General features: G+C 46.2%; 1 protein-coding gene across 10 annotated transcripts in view; it reads right to left on the reverse strand.

Annotated features, from left to right (window-relative positions):
• FLACC1 (flagellum associated containing coiled-coil domains 1) overlaps window positions 1-13890 on the reverse strand; it is a 238547-nt gene that overhangs the window by 159996 nt on the left and 64661 nt on the right. For all 10 annotated transcript variants that reach the window (XM_029606249.1, XM_029606250.1, XM_029606255.1 and 7 more), the window contains one exon: window positions 13211-13271. In XM_029606249.1, the coding sequence (XP_029462109.1) occupies window positions 13211-13271 (61 nt within the window). The remainder of the gene's footprint in view (window positions 1-13210; window positions 13272-13890) is intronic.

The following is a 13890-nucleotide window of genomic DNA, read 5'->3' on the forward strand; positions in this document are numbered from 1 at the left end:
CTCTGAAAGATTAAGTGGCTGCAGAATTAACCTCTCAATATCCAGGCTATGAGCAACAGGGCCTGGATGTTGGGATGCCACAGCCTGCCCTGATCTTGCATGATGAGATCTGGGGAAGTCCCCAGACTGATCAGTTTCTGGATGGACAACTCCCAAAGGACTGGAAACGAGACCTGTCTTGGCCAATGAGGGACTATGAGGATCATAGCCCCTCTGTCCTCATGAAGCTTCAAGAGAGTCTTTGCCACCAAGGGAGTCAGAGGACATGGGTACAGAAGACCTTTGCCCCAGTGATGGGCAAGGGCGTCCGAGGCTGGTTTGCCATCTCACCTGTGCAGGAAGCAGAACCGAGGCACCTTCCTATTGCAGGGGGATTCAAACAGATCAATATCTGGGCTCCCCCAGAGGTGGAATATCCAGTTTGCTACCCCCTGGTCCAAGGACCACTCGTGGGGTTTTCCTTAGCCTGTCTGCTACCACGTTCTCCATCCTGGCCAGGTACATTGCCCTGAGCACCATCCCAGGGAACAGGGCCCACGGCCAGATCTGGATCACTTTCTGACAAAGGAGGTGGTCCCATTCCTCCCTTCTTGTTGACATACCACATGGCTACCTGATTGTTGGTCTGGATCAGGACAACTTTGTTGGACAGCCGATCCCTGAAAACCCATAGTGCGTACCTGATCACCCAGAGCTCCAGGAAGTTGATTTGACAAGAACGTTCCTGAGCAGACCACAGACCTTAGGTACCAAGCCCATCTACATGAGCTTCCCACCCCAGGGTAGATGCAACCATGGTTAGCACAATTTGAGTAGGGAGACTCCAAATGAGATCCCCTGTTCCAGATTGGAAAGTACCCACCACCAGGACAATGATTCCCTTAGAGGTGGGGAGACTCGGATGCAATGCTGGAGGCTCTGAGTAACCCCGCGCCACTGTGACCTCAGGGTCCATTGGGCTCTGCGCATGTATAAATGTACCAAGGGATTGACATGGACAGTTGTGGCCATATGGCCCAACAGCTTCAACATATTCCAGTCTGACACCTGCTGGTTCTGTTGAATCTCTGCTGCAATAGTCACCAAAGCGATAGCCCTCTGGCAAGGTAGAAAGGCCTTGGCCTGAGTCTTGTCTAGCAGGCATCTATGAAGTCCAAATGAGGTGACGGGTTGAGATGAAAGCACTGAAAGGAGAGAATCACTTTGCTGGTGGCTGAAGAGAATCGGTAAGTACTGCTCTGGGAAATTTTTAGTACTTAAATGTTTTGGAGAGAATTAACTATTGGGGTATTTTTTATTGTGTTTTTGTGTCTGTAATAAATAGCTAGTCAGAAGCAGGCAAAAGCCAAGAGTTTTGTGTGTTTGTTTTTCCCATCCACCTACCCCTAGCTCATCCTTTGATTTATAGGCAGGAGACAATTTCAATTTAAAAAAATAATAATCAGCTTTTTAACTGGGGATTGCCCCAGTCCTTATATCAAGAGTTTAATCATCCAATTTTAGATCACTACTAGATAATTAGTGAATATACTAATACATTTAAAGAACTCTAATTGTACGCATTCTAACTCCCATAACAATCCAAACTTAACTAGGAACTGAGCAAAATTAAGATGAAGGCAGCATCCAGCAGCAAAAGGGGGGGGGGGGGGGCCTTCCAGTCTTTTGCATCAAGTGTCTCAATTATGACCTTTTACCTGTCGGTGAGAGGTTGTATGTTGCACCCGGTGCAAAGAGCTCCTGTCTCTCAGAAAATGAGTCCGTTCTCTGGAGGCTAGAGTAACAGACCTGGAGGAGCAGAGTCAGACAGAGAGATGTAAAGATGAGACCTTCAGGGACATAGTCCCAGCTCCAGTCTGGCAGCCCTGGTGTTGCCTTGGAGGAGGAAGGTCTCCTGGTCAGAGAGCATTAACCTGGTGCAGCAGGAAAGGATCTTGTAGCAAGGACCTGTGTGCCAGGTGATGCATTGTTTTCTCGCACTGAAGATGTGTCTCCCAGCGCTACTGCTCAGGAGGAAAGGGTTAAGTTGGCTGTCATACCTGGTGTGAAGGTGACGGACCTCACGCGGCTCCTAAATAAGATTTTAGACAGTACTTAGGAGGAATCGGCTATCATGGCACATGTGGGCACCTTCAACAGGAAAATGTGAGGGAGGTTCTGGAAGCCAAATTTAGGCTCTTAGGTAGAAAGCTGAAATCCAGAACTTCCAGGGTAGCATTTTCTGAAATGCTCCCTGTTCCACGTGCAGGTCCCCAGAGGCAGGCAGAGCTCCAAAATCTCAATGCGTGGATGAGATGATGGTGCAAAGAAGAGAGATTCAGTTTTGTAAGGAACTGGGAAACATTTTGGGGAAGGGAGAGTCTTTTCCAAAGGAATGGGCTCCACCTTAACCAGGGTGGAACCAGGCTACTGGTGCTAAACTTTAAAAAGGAGATAGAGCAGCTTTTAAACTAAAACAAAGTGGAAAGCCGACAGTCACTCAGCAGCGCATGGTTTGGAGGGAAGTATCTTCGAAGGATACAAATGAAGCATTAGAATTAGGGCATCCTAACAGAGAGGTTCCAATAATAAGAAATGTAGTTCATGTGCTTTGTAAATAAAGAATCACCTGAGCTAAACGTTTCCAAATTATCCCTATTAACTAAAAAGCAGAATGTTAATACAAACAAAAAATGCACTTTGAAATGTCTGTAGGCTAATGCCAGAAGTCTAAGAAGTAAGATGTGAGAGTTAAAGTGTATAGCAATGAATGATGATATAGACAATTGGTATCTCAGAGACATGACCTCCAACATTGCACTATTACTACTCAGAGTTCATAATCAGTCATTTTTCAATACTCACAACTTGTTACACAGTATCTCTTCTCCAGGGTCAAGAAACTCTGTTCACTCCCAGAATCTCTTTCTTCCAGCTTTCATCCAGAACTTTCCAGGTGTTCTATTTCTCACCCTTCAGAGGTTCTGTACTTCAAACTCTTCTCAGACCATGGACTTCTCACAAGAATGCCATCTCCACCCTTGGTACTCAGGTTGGGTCTCCAGTTGTTTCTTCTTGAGAAAACATATTACTCCTTGGCTGCTTCCCTGTGAGAAGAATTGCCTACCAACTCAGGCCTTTCCCCTTGATGGGGACAGCCCCTGCAGAGCCCTGTTAAATGAGAGGGTTCTTCTAGATGAAATCCACTCTCCAAATGGGCTCCCTTTGAAATCTCATATACCCCTATGAGGTGGCACACTCCTATTACTGGATCTTATTCCCCAACCTACCTAAAGGGACACCTTCCATGTAGGACAGCAACCATTTCCTTATTTACAGTGTCAAATGCATTATGTAAATTTACCAGAATGTATGCCATCTAGTGGTCATTCTCCAAGCCACACATTTACATTTCAACATGAAAAGTCAATGTTTGCTTTTTTTCCTGCAATTTTGTCACACTCTATAGAAGCATCCCAGTTAGTCTCCCCCACCAAGAATGGTTTCAGGATCTCTTTAGTGATGGGGAAATGCTTCCTGGTGGAGAACCATCACAGAATTACTGGCTATTTCAGTGGCATTTGATTCTGTGAGCCATGCTATTTTGGTTGATCACCTTCGGATGTTGGGGATTGGTAAAACAGTTTGGTTTGAATCATTTTTGAGTCACAGAACCAAAATGAAAGCTTCAATTGAGAAACATCCTCTTGGAATTTCCTTCTTTTGGGATTTCCTCAAGGATCAATGCTCTTGGCTACCTTATTTAATATTTAATTTCAGCCACTGGGCAAATTATTGACTGTTTTGGATATCCAATACTATATATATATATATGCGGACGACATCTAGATATATCTATCCTGTTGTCTAGACTGTGTTATGGTTTTGAGGTGTTGGAGTGGATACTTGGGTACTGCAGCGATGGCCACTCCCATGGGGAGGAGCCCCGTGAGGAACCGCAGTACTAGGGCTAGACTCTATACACGCAGACACAGAGGATTTGTATTTATTATACAGCTTGGAGATACTGGCCAGGGGATGGCAGTAGTGAGGTAATCCAGTAGATGCAGTCCTGGGGTCCTTCGCACAGGAGACCAATCCCACAGTTGAATAGATGGTAGGCAGCGTGAGGTAGTAGAGGAAGTCCCAGATGCAGACTCCCAGCGCTGAGCTGTAGGTGAGACAGACTGACAAGGTTAGATTACTCACTGAAGCAGATAGTTGTATTGATGGAGATCCTGGCAGGCAGAAGTAGTTGAATTGCAGGCACCAAGGCAGGGAGAGCAGGCCCTCGAGAAGCGAGCACCTGGTATCCCAGATAGGCACCTGAAAGAAAGCATAAGGGCCCCCAAGGAGCGGGTACCCAGATTAGAGAAGTGATACCCCGAAGGGCAGAGAGAGCTTCCAGCGGCAGCAAGGAAGCGGCAGAGCAGCTTAGACCGGAGGCATTCCAATCCATTCACGATCCTTGCTAATTCAGTTTGTTAGCAAACGAAGGGCAGGCTAAATACCCAGATGGCATGACATCACTTGGAGGGAACACCCCCGAGGTTCCCGCCATGATGTGGATAAAGACGTGGGTGGCATGCGCGCGCGCACCCTAGGAGGCCCTCAGGAAAAACATGGCGAACACCATTGCCGTTCTGGGGACACCAGAGAGAGCGGCATGAAGATGCAGCAGCAGCCATCTTCCCAAGGCTTGAGGAGAGAGAAGGAAGAAAGGTGAGGCACAGAGGTCGAAGCTGTCTAAGACCGACGGACACAACAGTACCCCCCTTCAAAAGGCCCCCTCCAGACCCCCTACCTGGTCTTGGTTTTTGAGGATGCAATCGATGAAATTGACGAAGCATCTCTTTGTCCATGATATCAGCCAAATGTTCCCAAGAGTTTTCTTCTGGTCCATATCCCTCCCATGACAGGAAGTATTCCCAAACTCTGCCTCTCTTTCTTACATCAAGGATGGCATCAACCTTGTACTCGATGTCTTCTTCTGCATCAACAGGAGTAGGGTTCAGGTGTCTTTGTGGAAAACTTGCTAAGAACAAGGGGTTTCAGCAGCAAAACATGGAATGCATTATGAATCTTCATAGTTGAAGGAAGTTTCAGACTATAGGTGAGTGAGCCCAATTGTCGGAGAATAGGAAAGGGTCCGACAAAATGTGGAGCAAATCGAGCAGATGGAGGCTTGAGTCTTAGATGTTTGGTAGACAGCCAGACTTTGTCACCAGGCTGGAATTCAGGAGCCTTGCTATGGTGAGCGTCATAGCCTTTCTTAGCTCTGTCCTGCTTTTTGGAGCATCTCTTTAGTCTTTCTCCAGAGCTGCTGTATATCTTTGGCAGTAGATTGAGCTGCCGGGGATGACACGGAAAGTGGAAGTGGTAAAGGTGGTAAGGGTTGTCGTCCGTAGACCACTTCAAAAGGTGTAGATCCAGTAGATGATGCTGGATGCGAATTGATGGCGAGTTCAGCCCAGGGCAACAGTTCAGCCCAGTCATTCTGTCGTGAACCAACATAGGCACGTAGGAACAGTTTGAGAGTTCTATTCATTCTCTCTGTTTGGCCATTCGACTGAGGATGGTATGCAGAGGTGAAGTCAAGTGTGATGTTGAAATTCTTACACAAAGCTTTCCAGAACTTTGCTGTAAATTGAGCTCCTCTGTCAGAAACAATGTGTTTAGGCATGCCATGTAGGTGAAAGATGTGACTGATGAATAGTTTAGCAACTTCCATGGCTGAGGGCAAGCCAGGGAGAGCCATGAAGTGAACCATCTCTGAAAATCGATCCACTGTAACCCAGATGGTATTGTTACCTCTAGAAAGTGGCAAGCCCACCACAAAATCTGTTGCAATGTGGGTCCAGGGCTCATCTGGTACTGGCAAGGGTTGAAGCAGGCCCCAAGGACGTCTGTCTGGGGCCTGCTTCAACCCTTGCCAGGCACAATTGGAACAGGAAGCTACGTGTATGCAAGAGTGTCTTCCTTCATGGTGGGCCACCAATAGTACTTTTGTAGCTTAGCCAGTATTCACCGTTGACCAGGGTGTCCGGCCAGTTTCAAATCGTGAGCCCATGCTAGCAATTTCTTTCTTAAATTGCAGGGAACAATGGTCTTGCCCGGGGTTACTGGATGTGTAGCTGTCAGAATAACTCTCTTCGGGTCAATGATATGCTGGGGTTCATCAGGTACGTCTTCAGAGAGAAAAGAGTGAGATAATGTGTCTGCTCTGACATTCTTATCACCAGGGCGATATTTCAGCACAAAGTCAAATCTGTTGAAGAACAGGGACCATCTCGCCTGTCTATGGTTAAGGCATTGAGTGTGACGGAGGTACTCCAGATTTTTATGATCAGTGTAAACAGTGATCTGATGTTGTGCACCTTCAAGCCAGGGGCACCATTCTTCAAATGCCATTTTTATTGCCAGCAATTCTTTATCCCCAATGCCGTAGTTCTTCTCAACTGGCGAAAAATGTCGGGAAAAGAATGAGCAGGGGTGCAAGATCTTAGAGTCACTGGTCTGGCTTAGTACAGCTCCTATACCTATGTCAGAGGCATCGACTTCCACCATGAAGGGTCATGTAGGGTCCGGATGGCGGAGACAAGGTTTGCTTGAGAAGGCGTCTTTTAATTTCTGAAATGCTGTCACAGCTTCCGTAGACCAAGTGGCAACGTTGGCTCCCTTCTTAGTCATCACTGTTAATGGAACAGTCAATGAAGAGTAATCTTTGATGAAGGTCCTGTAGTAGTTGGTAAATCCCAAAAATCATCTTAGAGCTTTTAGGCAAATGGGTTGTGTCCATTTTTTAATACTCTCAAGCTTCTGAGGGTCCATCTGGAAACCTTTATTTGAGACAATGTACCCTAAGAAGGGCACGGGTTCCTTGTGGAATTCGCATTTAGTCAACTTGGTGTATAAGCGGTTCTCGCAAAGTTTCAGCAGAACTCTTTTGACATCTTCCTGATGGGATTGCAGGTCCTGGGAGAATATCAAGATGTCATCTAAGTAGACAATGACACATTGGTAGAGTAGATCATGTAGAATATCATTCATCATATTTTCGAAGACAGCCGGGGCGTTGTACAAGCCAAAGGGCATCACCAGGTATTCAAAGTGCCCATCCCAGGTATTAAAAGCCGTCTTCCATTCATCGCCAGAGCGGATGCGAACTAAGTTATACGCTCCTTTGAGGTCAAGCTTGGAGAATATCTTGGCTCCCTGTAACCTGTCGAATAGCTCCGAGATCAGTGGTAAGGGATAGCAATCCTTTACAGTGATCTCATTCAGACCTCTGTAATCAAAGCATGGACATAATGTTCCATCCTTTTTCCCCACGAAAAAGAAGCCTGCGCCAGCAGGAGACTTGGAAGGTCTTATGAAGCCTTACTGGAGATTCTCCTGGATGTACTCTGACATCGCTTTATTCTCTACAATAGAGAGAGGATAAACCCTTCCTTTGGGTGGTTCCGTATTAGGCTTCAAATTGATGGCGCAGTCATAGGATCTGTGTGGAGGTAATAAATCAGTGGCTTCTTTTGAAAACACATCTTGAAAAGATGCATACTGAGGTGGCAACCCAGGCAACAACGGGGTAGTTGGTATGCATGGTATTGGAGAGACTTCCATCAAGCATTTGCCATGGCAATCTGGACTCCAATGTTAAAGCTCCAAAGTAGCCCAGTTGATTTGTGGCATATGTTTCTGCAGCCACGGTAGCCCAAGTATCAAAGGGTGCATAGCCTTTTCTAGCACAAAGAAGGAAATAGTCTCTGTATGAAGAGCACCAGTACGTAAGCTCACTGGTTCTGTAAGCAAGGTTACTTCACCCGGTAAGGACTCTCCATGAATAGAGGAAAAAAGTAGAGGAGACGTCATGGTAGTGGTGGGGATCCGCAAGTGTTCCACTAGACGTTTCAAAATGAAATTTCCCCCTGCCCCAGAATCCACTAAGGCAAGGGTCTGGTATTCTAGAGGTCCGCAGATCAAGGATACTGGAAGAGAGAGTGGAGGAGAAGGTGCAGTTAGACCTAAGAAGAGTCCTCCTACAGGACTTAGGTCTGCCAGTTTCCCGGACATATAGGGCATGTTTGAACAGCATGACCAGCTTGTGCACAATACATGCATAGTCCCAACCTCTTTCGAGTTTGTCTCTCTTTAGAAGTCAAATGACTGCGGCCCAATTGCATTGGCTCTTCTTCGCCCGCAACAGGATCTGGAGGTATAGGCCTGGGTACAGACTTGACTCGAGTCTCTCCCTGAGGTGGTCTCTGGGGCTCTTGACCTCTTGAACCTTATCACGAAGTCAGCGATCAATTCTTGTTGCCAACTTCATCAGTTCTGCTAAGGTTTCAGGCATCTCTCGAGCTGCCAGCTCATCTTTCAACCAGGAGTTCAGGCCTTCAAAGAAGAGGGTCTTCAGGCATCTAGGGTCCCAATGTAATTCAGAAGCCAATGACTTGAATTCAATGGTGAAGTCTGGTAAAGGTTTATTACCTTGTTTTAGATGAACCAAGGTTGATCCTGCTGTCGAGTACCGGGCAGGGTCATCAAATACTGATTTGAACAGTTCAAGAAACCCGGCAAGATCATTCAGGATAGGGTCACTGCGCTCCCACAGCGGTGAGGCCCAAGCCAGTGCTCTTCCATCCAGATACGAAAGGATATAGGTGGTCTTGGCATACGCTGTAGGAAAATGGTTAGGTTGCAGAGAAAAGTGCATGCAACACTGATTGATAAATCCTCTACATTTCCAAACTTCACCCGAGAAGCGTGTTGGAGCAGATAGAGGTACTGTAATATTGACCGTCACTTCTGGCGGTGTAACTTCTTTACCTACGGTAGTTGGTGTATTCATCTGTGCATGTAACTGGTTAAAGGCAACAGTCACGTTATCCAACGAATGCTGTTCAGAGTTTCACTGGGCCAGGCCTGGAATGGCCTGCAAAGCGGTGAACTCAGCCGAATCCATGGAGCTAGCAATCTGTTATGGTTTTGAGGTGTTGGAGTGGATTCTTGGGTACTGCGGCGATGGCCACTCCCACGGGGAGGAGCCCTGTGAGGAACTGCAGTACTAGGCTAGACTCTATACACACAGACACAGAGGATTTGTATTTATTATACAGCTTGGAGATACTGGCCAGGGGGTGGCAGTAGTGAGATAATCCAGTAGAAGCAGTCCAGGGGTCCTCAGCAGAGGAGACCAGTCCCACACTTGAATAGATGGTAGGCAGCGTGAGGTAGTAGAGGAAGTCCCAGGTGCAGACTCCCAGCGTTGAGCTGTAGGTGAGACAGACTGACAAGGTTAGATTACTCACTGAAGTAGATAGCTGTATTGATGGAAATCCTTGCAGGCAGAAGTAGTTGAATTGCAGGCACCAAGGCAGGAGAGCAGACCCTCAAGGAGCAAGTACCTGGTATCCCAGATAGGCACCTGAAAGAAAGCATAAAGGCCCCCAAGTTGCTGGTACCCAGGTTAGAGAAGTAATACCCCGAAGGGCAGAGAGAGCTTCCAGCGACAGCAAGGAAGCGGCAGAGCAGCTTAGACCGGAAGCGTCCCAATCCATTCATGATCCTTGCTAACTCAGTTTGTTAGCAAATGAAGGGCAGGCTAAATACCCGGATGGCATGACTTCACTCGGAGGAGACGTCCCCGAGGTTCCCGCCATGACGTGAATAAAGACGTGGGTGGCGTGTGCACCCTAGGAGGCCCTCAGGAGAAACATGGTGAACACCGTTGCCGTTCCGGGGACGCCGGAGAAAGCGGCATGAAGATGCGGCAGCAGCCATCTTCCCAAGGCTTGAGGAGAGAGAAGGAAGAAAGGTGAGGCACAGAGGTCGAAGCCATCTGAGACTGATGGACGCAACAGACTGTGCTGTGTTAGAGCTCCTAGTTAATTGTATCAGGAAGATTGGAAATTGGATGGCATTGAATAAATTGGTTTTCAACCTAGCTGAGATAATGTGGATCAGAGGGTCATCTCTCCCAAAGAGAATTTGAATAAATTGATTGATGATGTGGATCTCCTTATATGGATTACAGTCCATTATTTGGGAATCATGTTTGACTCTTGTCTTACTTTTAAAGCCTAGGTGCAAACAGTTGCAAAAGCTTCTTTTTTCATAACGTCATCTTCTACGACATTTGCTATTTTTGTTTTTTGAATGGTTCTTCAAGACCTAATACTGAATAATATAAAATCTGTAATTCTGTATATTTAGGTATGGGTAACCCCACCCTCGGGCGCAAGCTATGTTCTGGTGGGGCAATAAATGAATACGTTTCTTCGGGGCTAGAACCTCAGTGTAGCTTTCTCATTGTCTCTTTTTCCCAGGGTCTGGATCCTTTTTCTATTGGGGGGGGGGGGGGGGAATATTTATCCTTTCAGGGCCCTGAATGCTAAGGGTGACTTGGGTATACATCTCTTGTTGCCCCTGAGGAGTGGTGTCTCTCATTTACTATGTATGTACTGCTTGTGTCCAAAAACCCGTATGACATAGTGAGGGCAAAAGTAGCGCCGGCGCCATTTTGAATATTGGCAATATGGCCCTAGAGCAGGAGGTCGCTCCCGGACCCCCGCTGGACTTTTGGCAAGTCTTGTGGGGGTCAGGAGGCCCCCCCAAGCTGGCCAAAAGTCCCTGGGGGTCCAGCGGGGGTCCGGGAGCGATCTCCTGCACTCATGACGTTGGGTGACAGGAACCAAAATGGCGCCGGCGCTACCTTTGCCCTGTCATATGGTAAGGGCAAAGGGACCCCCCCCAGGTAATTTAAAACATTTGGGGGGGGGTTCGGGAGGGTGGGGGATTTGTTTTAAAGGGTCGGGGTGGCTTTTAGAGTTGTTTTGGTGTGCCGGTTTTCCCGCCCTCCCCCGATTTACGATTTTTTGACGATAAATCGGGGGAATTGCTATTGTATCGCGGCTCTAACAATTTTTGACGATTTAAAATATATCTGACGATTGTTTTAAATTGTCAAAAAACGATTCACATCCCTACTCGTTGAACCAGTGCATGTCTGAGTAGTATCAGTTTGGTCCTGCACCCACTGTACCTACACCAGGGGAAAAACAAGGGAATGTGCAAAGAATCTACCCCTGTCACATCAGGACCTGAGAGGACTCCTTTCTTTCCCCAGTCCAATGAACTTCAACCCTCTCCCTAACAATGTAAGTTAGGGAGAGGGTTACCTTAGGCACTGTGATGTATGTATCTATGTGTATCTATCTATCTATCTATCTATCTATATATATATATATATATATATATATATATATACATACACACACATAGATACATACATCAGAGTGGGTGGGAGGTTAGAGAGGGGATGCAAGGGATAACAGGACCAGCGCACAAGTAGGGACACCTCCCTCCTCCCCTCCTTTGGAATTCAAATCCTCCTGCCCATGATCTCAGATTCTATCCCCCAGATCCTGGAACCACCTTTCCTTCCTACCTCCCCTTCTCTCAGCTTCTGGTAACCCTCTCCCTAACATCTAATCCCAGATCCTCCATCCTTTGATGCACACTCTTACTTCTTTCTCACTTCTCTTCCGCATCCCAGATTCCCAATTCTCCCCATCTCTAGTTCTTTCTCCTCCCCATCCTGTCTTCTCTTCTCATTCACATCCCCCCAATCTCCATCTTGTCCTCTCACCCTCTCCTTTTCCTCTTCCCATCTCCCGTATCTCCTCCCTGTGCTAATACTTGAGATCCCTTGTCATAATGCAATAAAAAGAAAATAAATTCTATAGAGACTTGCCAATTTGCCAATCTGCTTCAGAATTTTCTAATTCCTGCCACAGGCTATGGATTAGAACTTTTACTTCCTATTGTCTGACCTTCTTGAGCGGGGACAGGGGGACAACAGCAGCAACAGTGCCTAAGGTTGCAAAAACAAATCTTTCACTGTCCTTTCCCTGTGCTGGAGATTTTCTATTATACCCATGAGGTTATTTCAGAGTAACCACAGTGACGTAACTGCTTCTTGAACCTCTTGTTCTTGTGCCTACTATTGAATCCCTAGTGTACTGAATCTCTGTTCTGTCACTTTTGAACAGTTTATATCCTGATATGGTCACAACACCGGCCTGATATTGCAACTACATCCAAGTCTGCCTCTGCCATGGTAACCTCCAGGTTGGTGACTCTGTTGAGGATGCTAAGAGCATTTGCAAGTAAGACTCTCCAAGATGATGCTCTGCCACTGACTCTCTTATTTCCTTTTTGTTCTCTCCCTTTATTACTGTTTTCGGAAATGCCATTCTCGGTCAGACCAACATCCATCAAATCCAGCATCCTGTCTCCAACAGTGACCAGTTTAGGTCACAAGTATTTGGTAGACCCCAAAAAGTAGATCTATTTCTTGTTGCTGCTCACTCCCAGAGATAAGCAATTGTATTCCCAAGACTACCTGGCTAAAAACTAATGGTGGACTTTTACTCCGGGAACTTTTCTATCGGCCATCTCAGAGATACCATTATTGCATGGTTGATATGGAGCACTTATCCTTTCAGAGCTTATCTTCCTTACCTACTCTGTTGGATGATATTATCATGGTTTTACTTTGTATTCTACCTGATGAAAGGACTTTAGCTCATGAAAACTAGTTACAAATGTACTTAGTCCAATTAAAAGTCATTCCTTGTAACTTGTTGGCTGCTCTTTACTGTTACATGAATCTATGCTGAATACACCTAATGCTATCCCCAATCTAATTCCCCAGTTACTGACATTAGATCTGAGGACTGCATTTAAAACTTTAGATTCTGTAGTATGTGAACTGCCACCAATTGTACCATGTGAGACAATCTAACAAAGTTATAGTCACTTATTGTGATATCAGAATAATGGCAACTTGAGGTTAGTTGATTTGAGACAAGCTCTTAGTAAATATAAATAAGCTCTTGGTAAATAAGTGTAGGTCTGAAAAGAAGCTGGAAGGGATTCTAACTTTTAAAGAGATATTTAAAACCTCTGAAAAGCTACTATTATTTTATGCTAAAGAGCAACAAACATTCCTTGTGAACAAAATATTGACAGCATATAACATTCTGCATAATACAATCCTATGAAAAGCCTGGTATCCCAGCATTTGCTCTGAGCCAGTTACTGTACATTTAGGGCCTGATTCACTCAGCATTTTTTCCCCATAGACAAGGAATTGGAGAAAAGCCTCAGTGAATCAGACCCTTAATCTCTATTTTGACAAGTGTATGTACTCCTGTGCTCTACTTACATCAACACATTCTTTCCTTGCTGCTTTGTATCCACTATGCCTAAGGCCACCTAATCCCATCCTGTAAAAATAAAACACAAAAGCAGCTATCAGATAGAGAAATGTGTGACGAGATTCACAGTGAAAGCAAAAATGTGGACTACTAGGCTTTTTGCCTTTATGAAAAATGTGCAAAATGCATAATTCACTGGATAAGACTGCAAAATCTTTAAGGCCCAATATTCAGAGATATTCGGCTATCTCAGGGCTGGATTCAGTATGGCTTTTCTCCCGTTCTGTGTCTATGGGAAAATTGCTTAGTAAATGGGGCTCTAAGTTAGCCAGATATATCTTATCTGGCTAATTTAGAAGGGATATTCAGTGGCATGGCTGAATATCCCGGATAAGTGCTAGTTAGCCATATAAGTTATATTCAGAGGCATGCTAAGGGGGCGGGGGGGGGGGGGGGGGGGGGGGGCGGTCCACCCTGGGTGGCAACAGGGGGAAGAGTGACTTTGCCACAGGCAAGAAGGTCCTGCAGTGACATGGAACAGTGACGTGGCGGGGGAAACCCCACCAGCAAAAGCAAGGAACTGCAGTAGCAGAGGTCAGTGGCACCGCCGGCATTTCCTGGAGTCAGCACAGTGGCAAAGAAGAGGCCCAGCATTGCCGTTGGCGCTCCGGGAGCCGGTGGCAGAAGA

The sequence above is a fragment of the Rhinatrema bivittatum genome, chromosome 6 (assembly GCF_901001135.1).
Source record: "Rhinatrema bivittatum chromosome 6, aRhiBiv1.1, whole genome shotgun sequence".
NCBI classification, from domain to species: Eukaryota; Metazoa; Chordata; class Amphibia; order Gymnophiona; family Rhinatrematidae; genus Rhinatrema; species Rhinatrema bivittatum.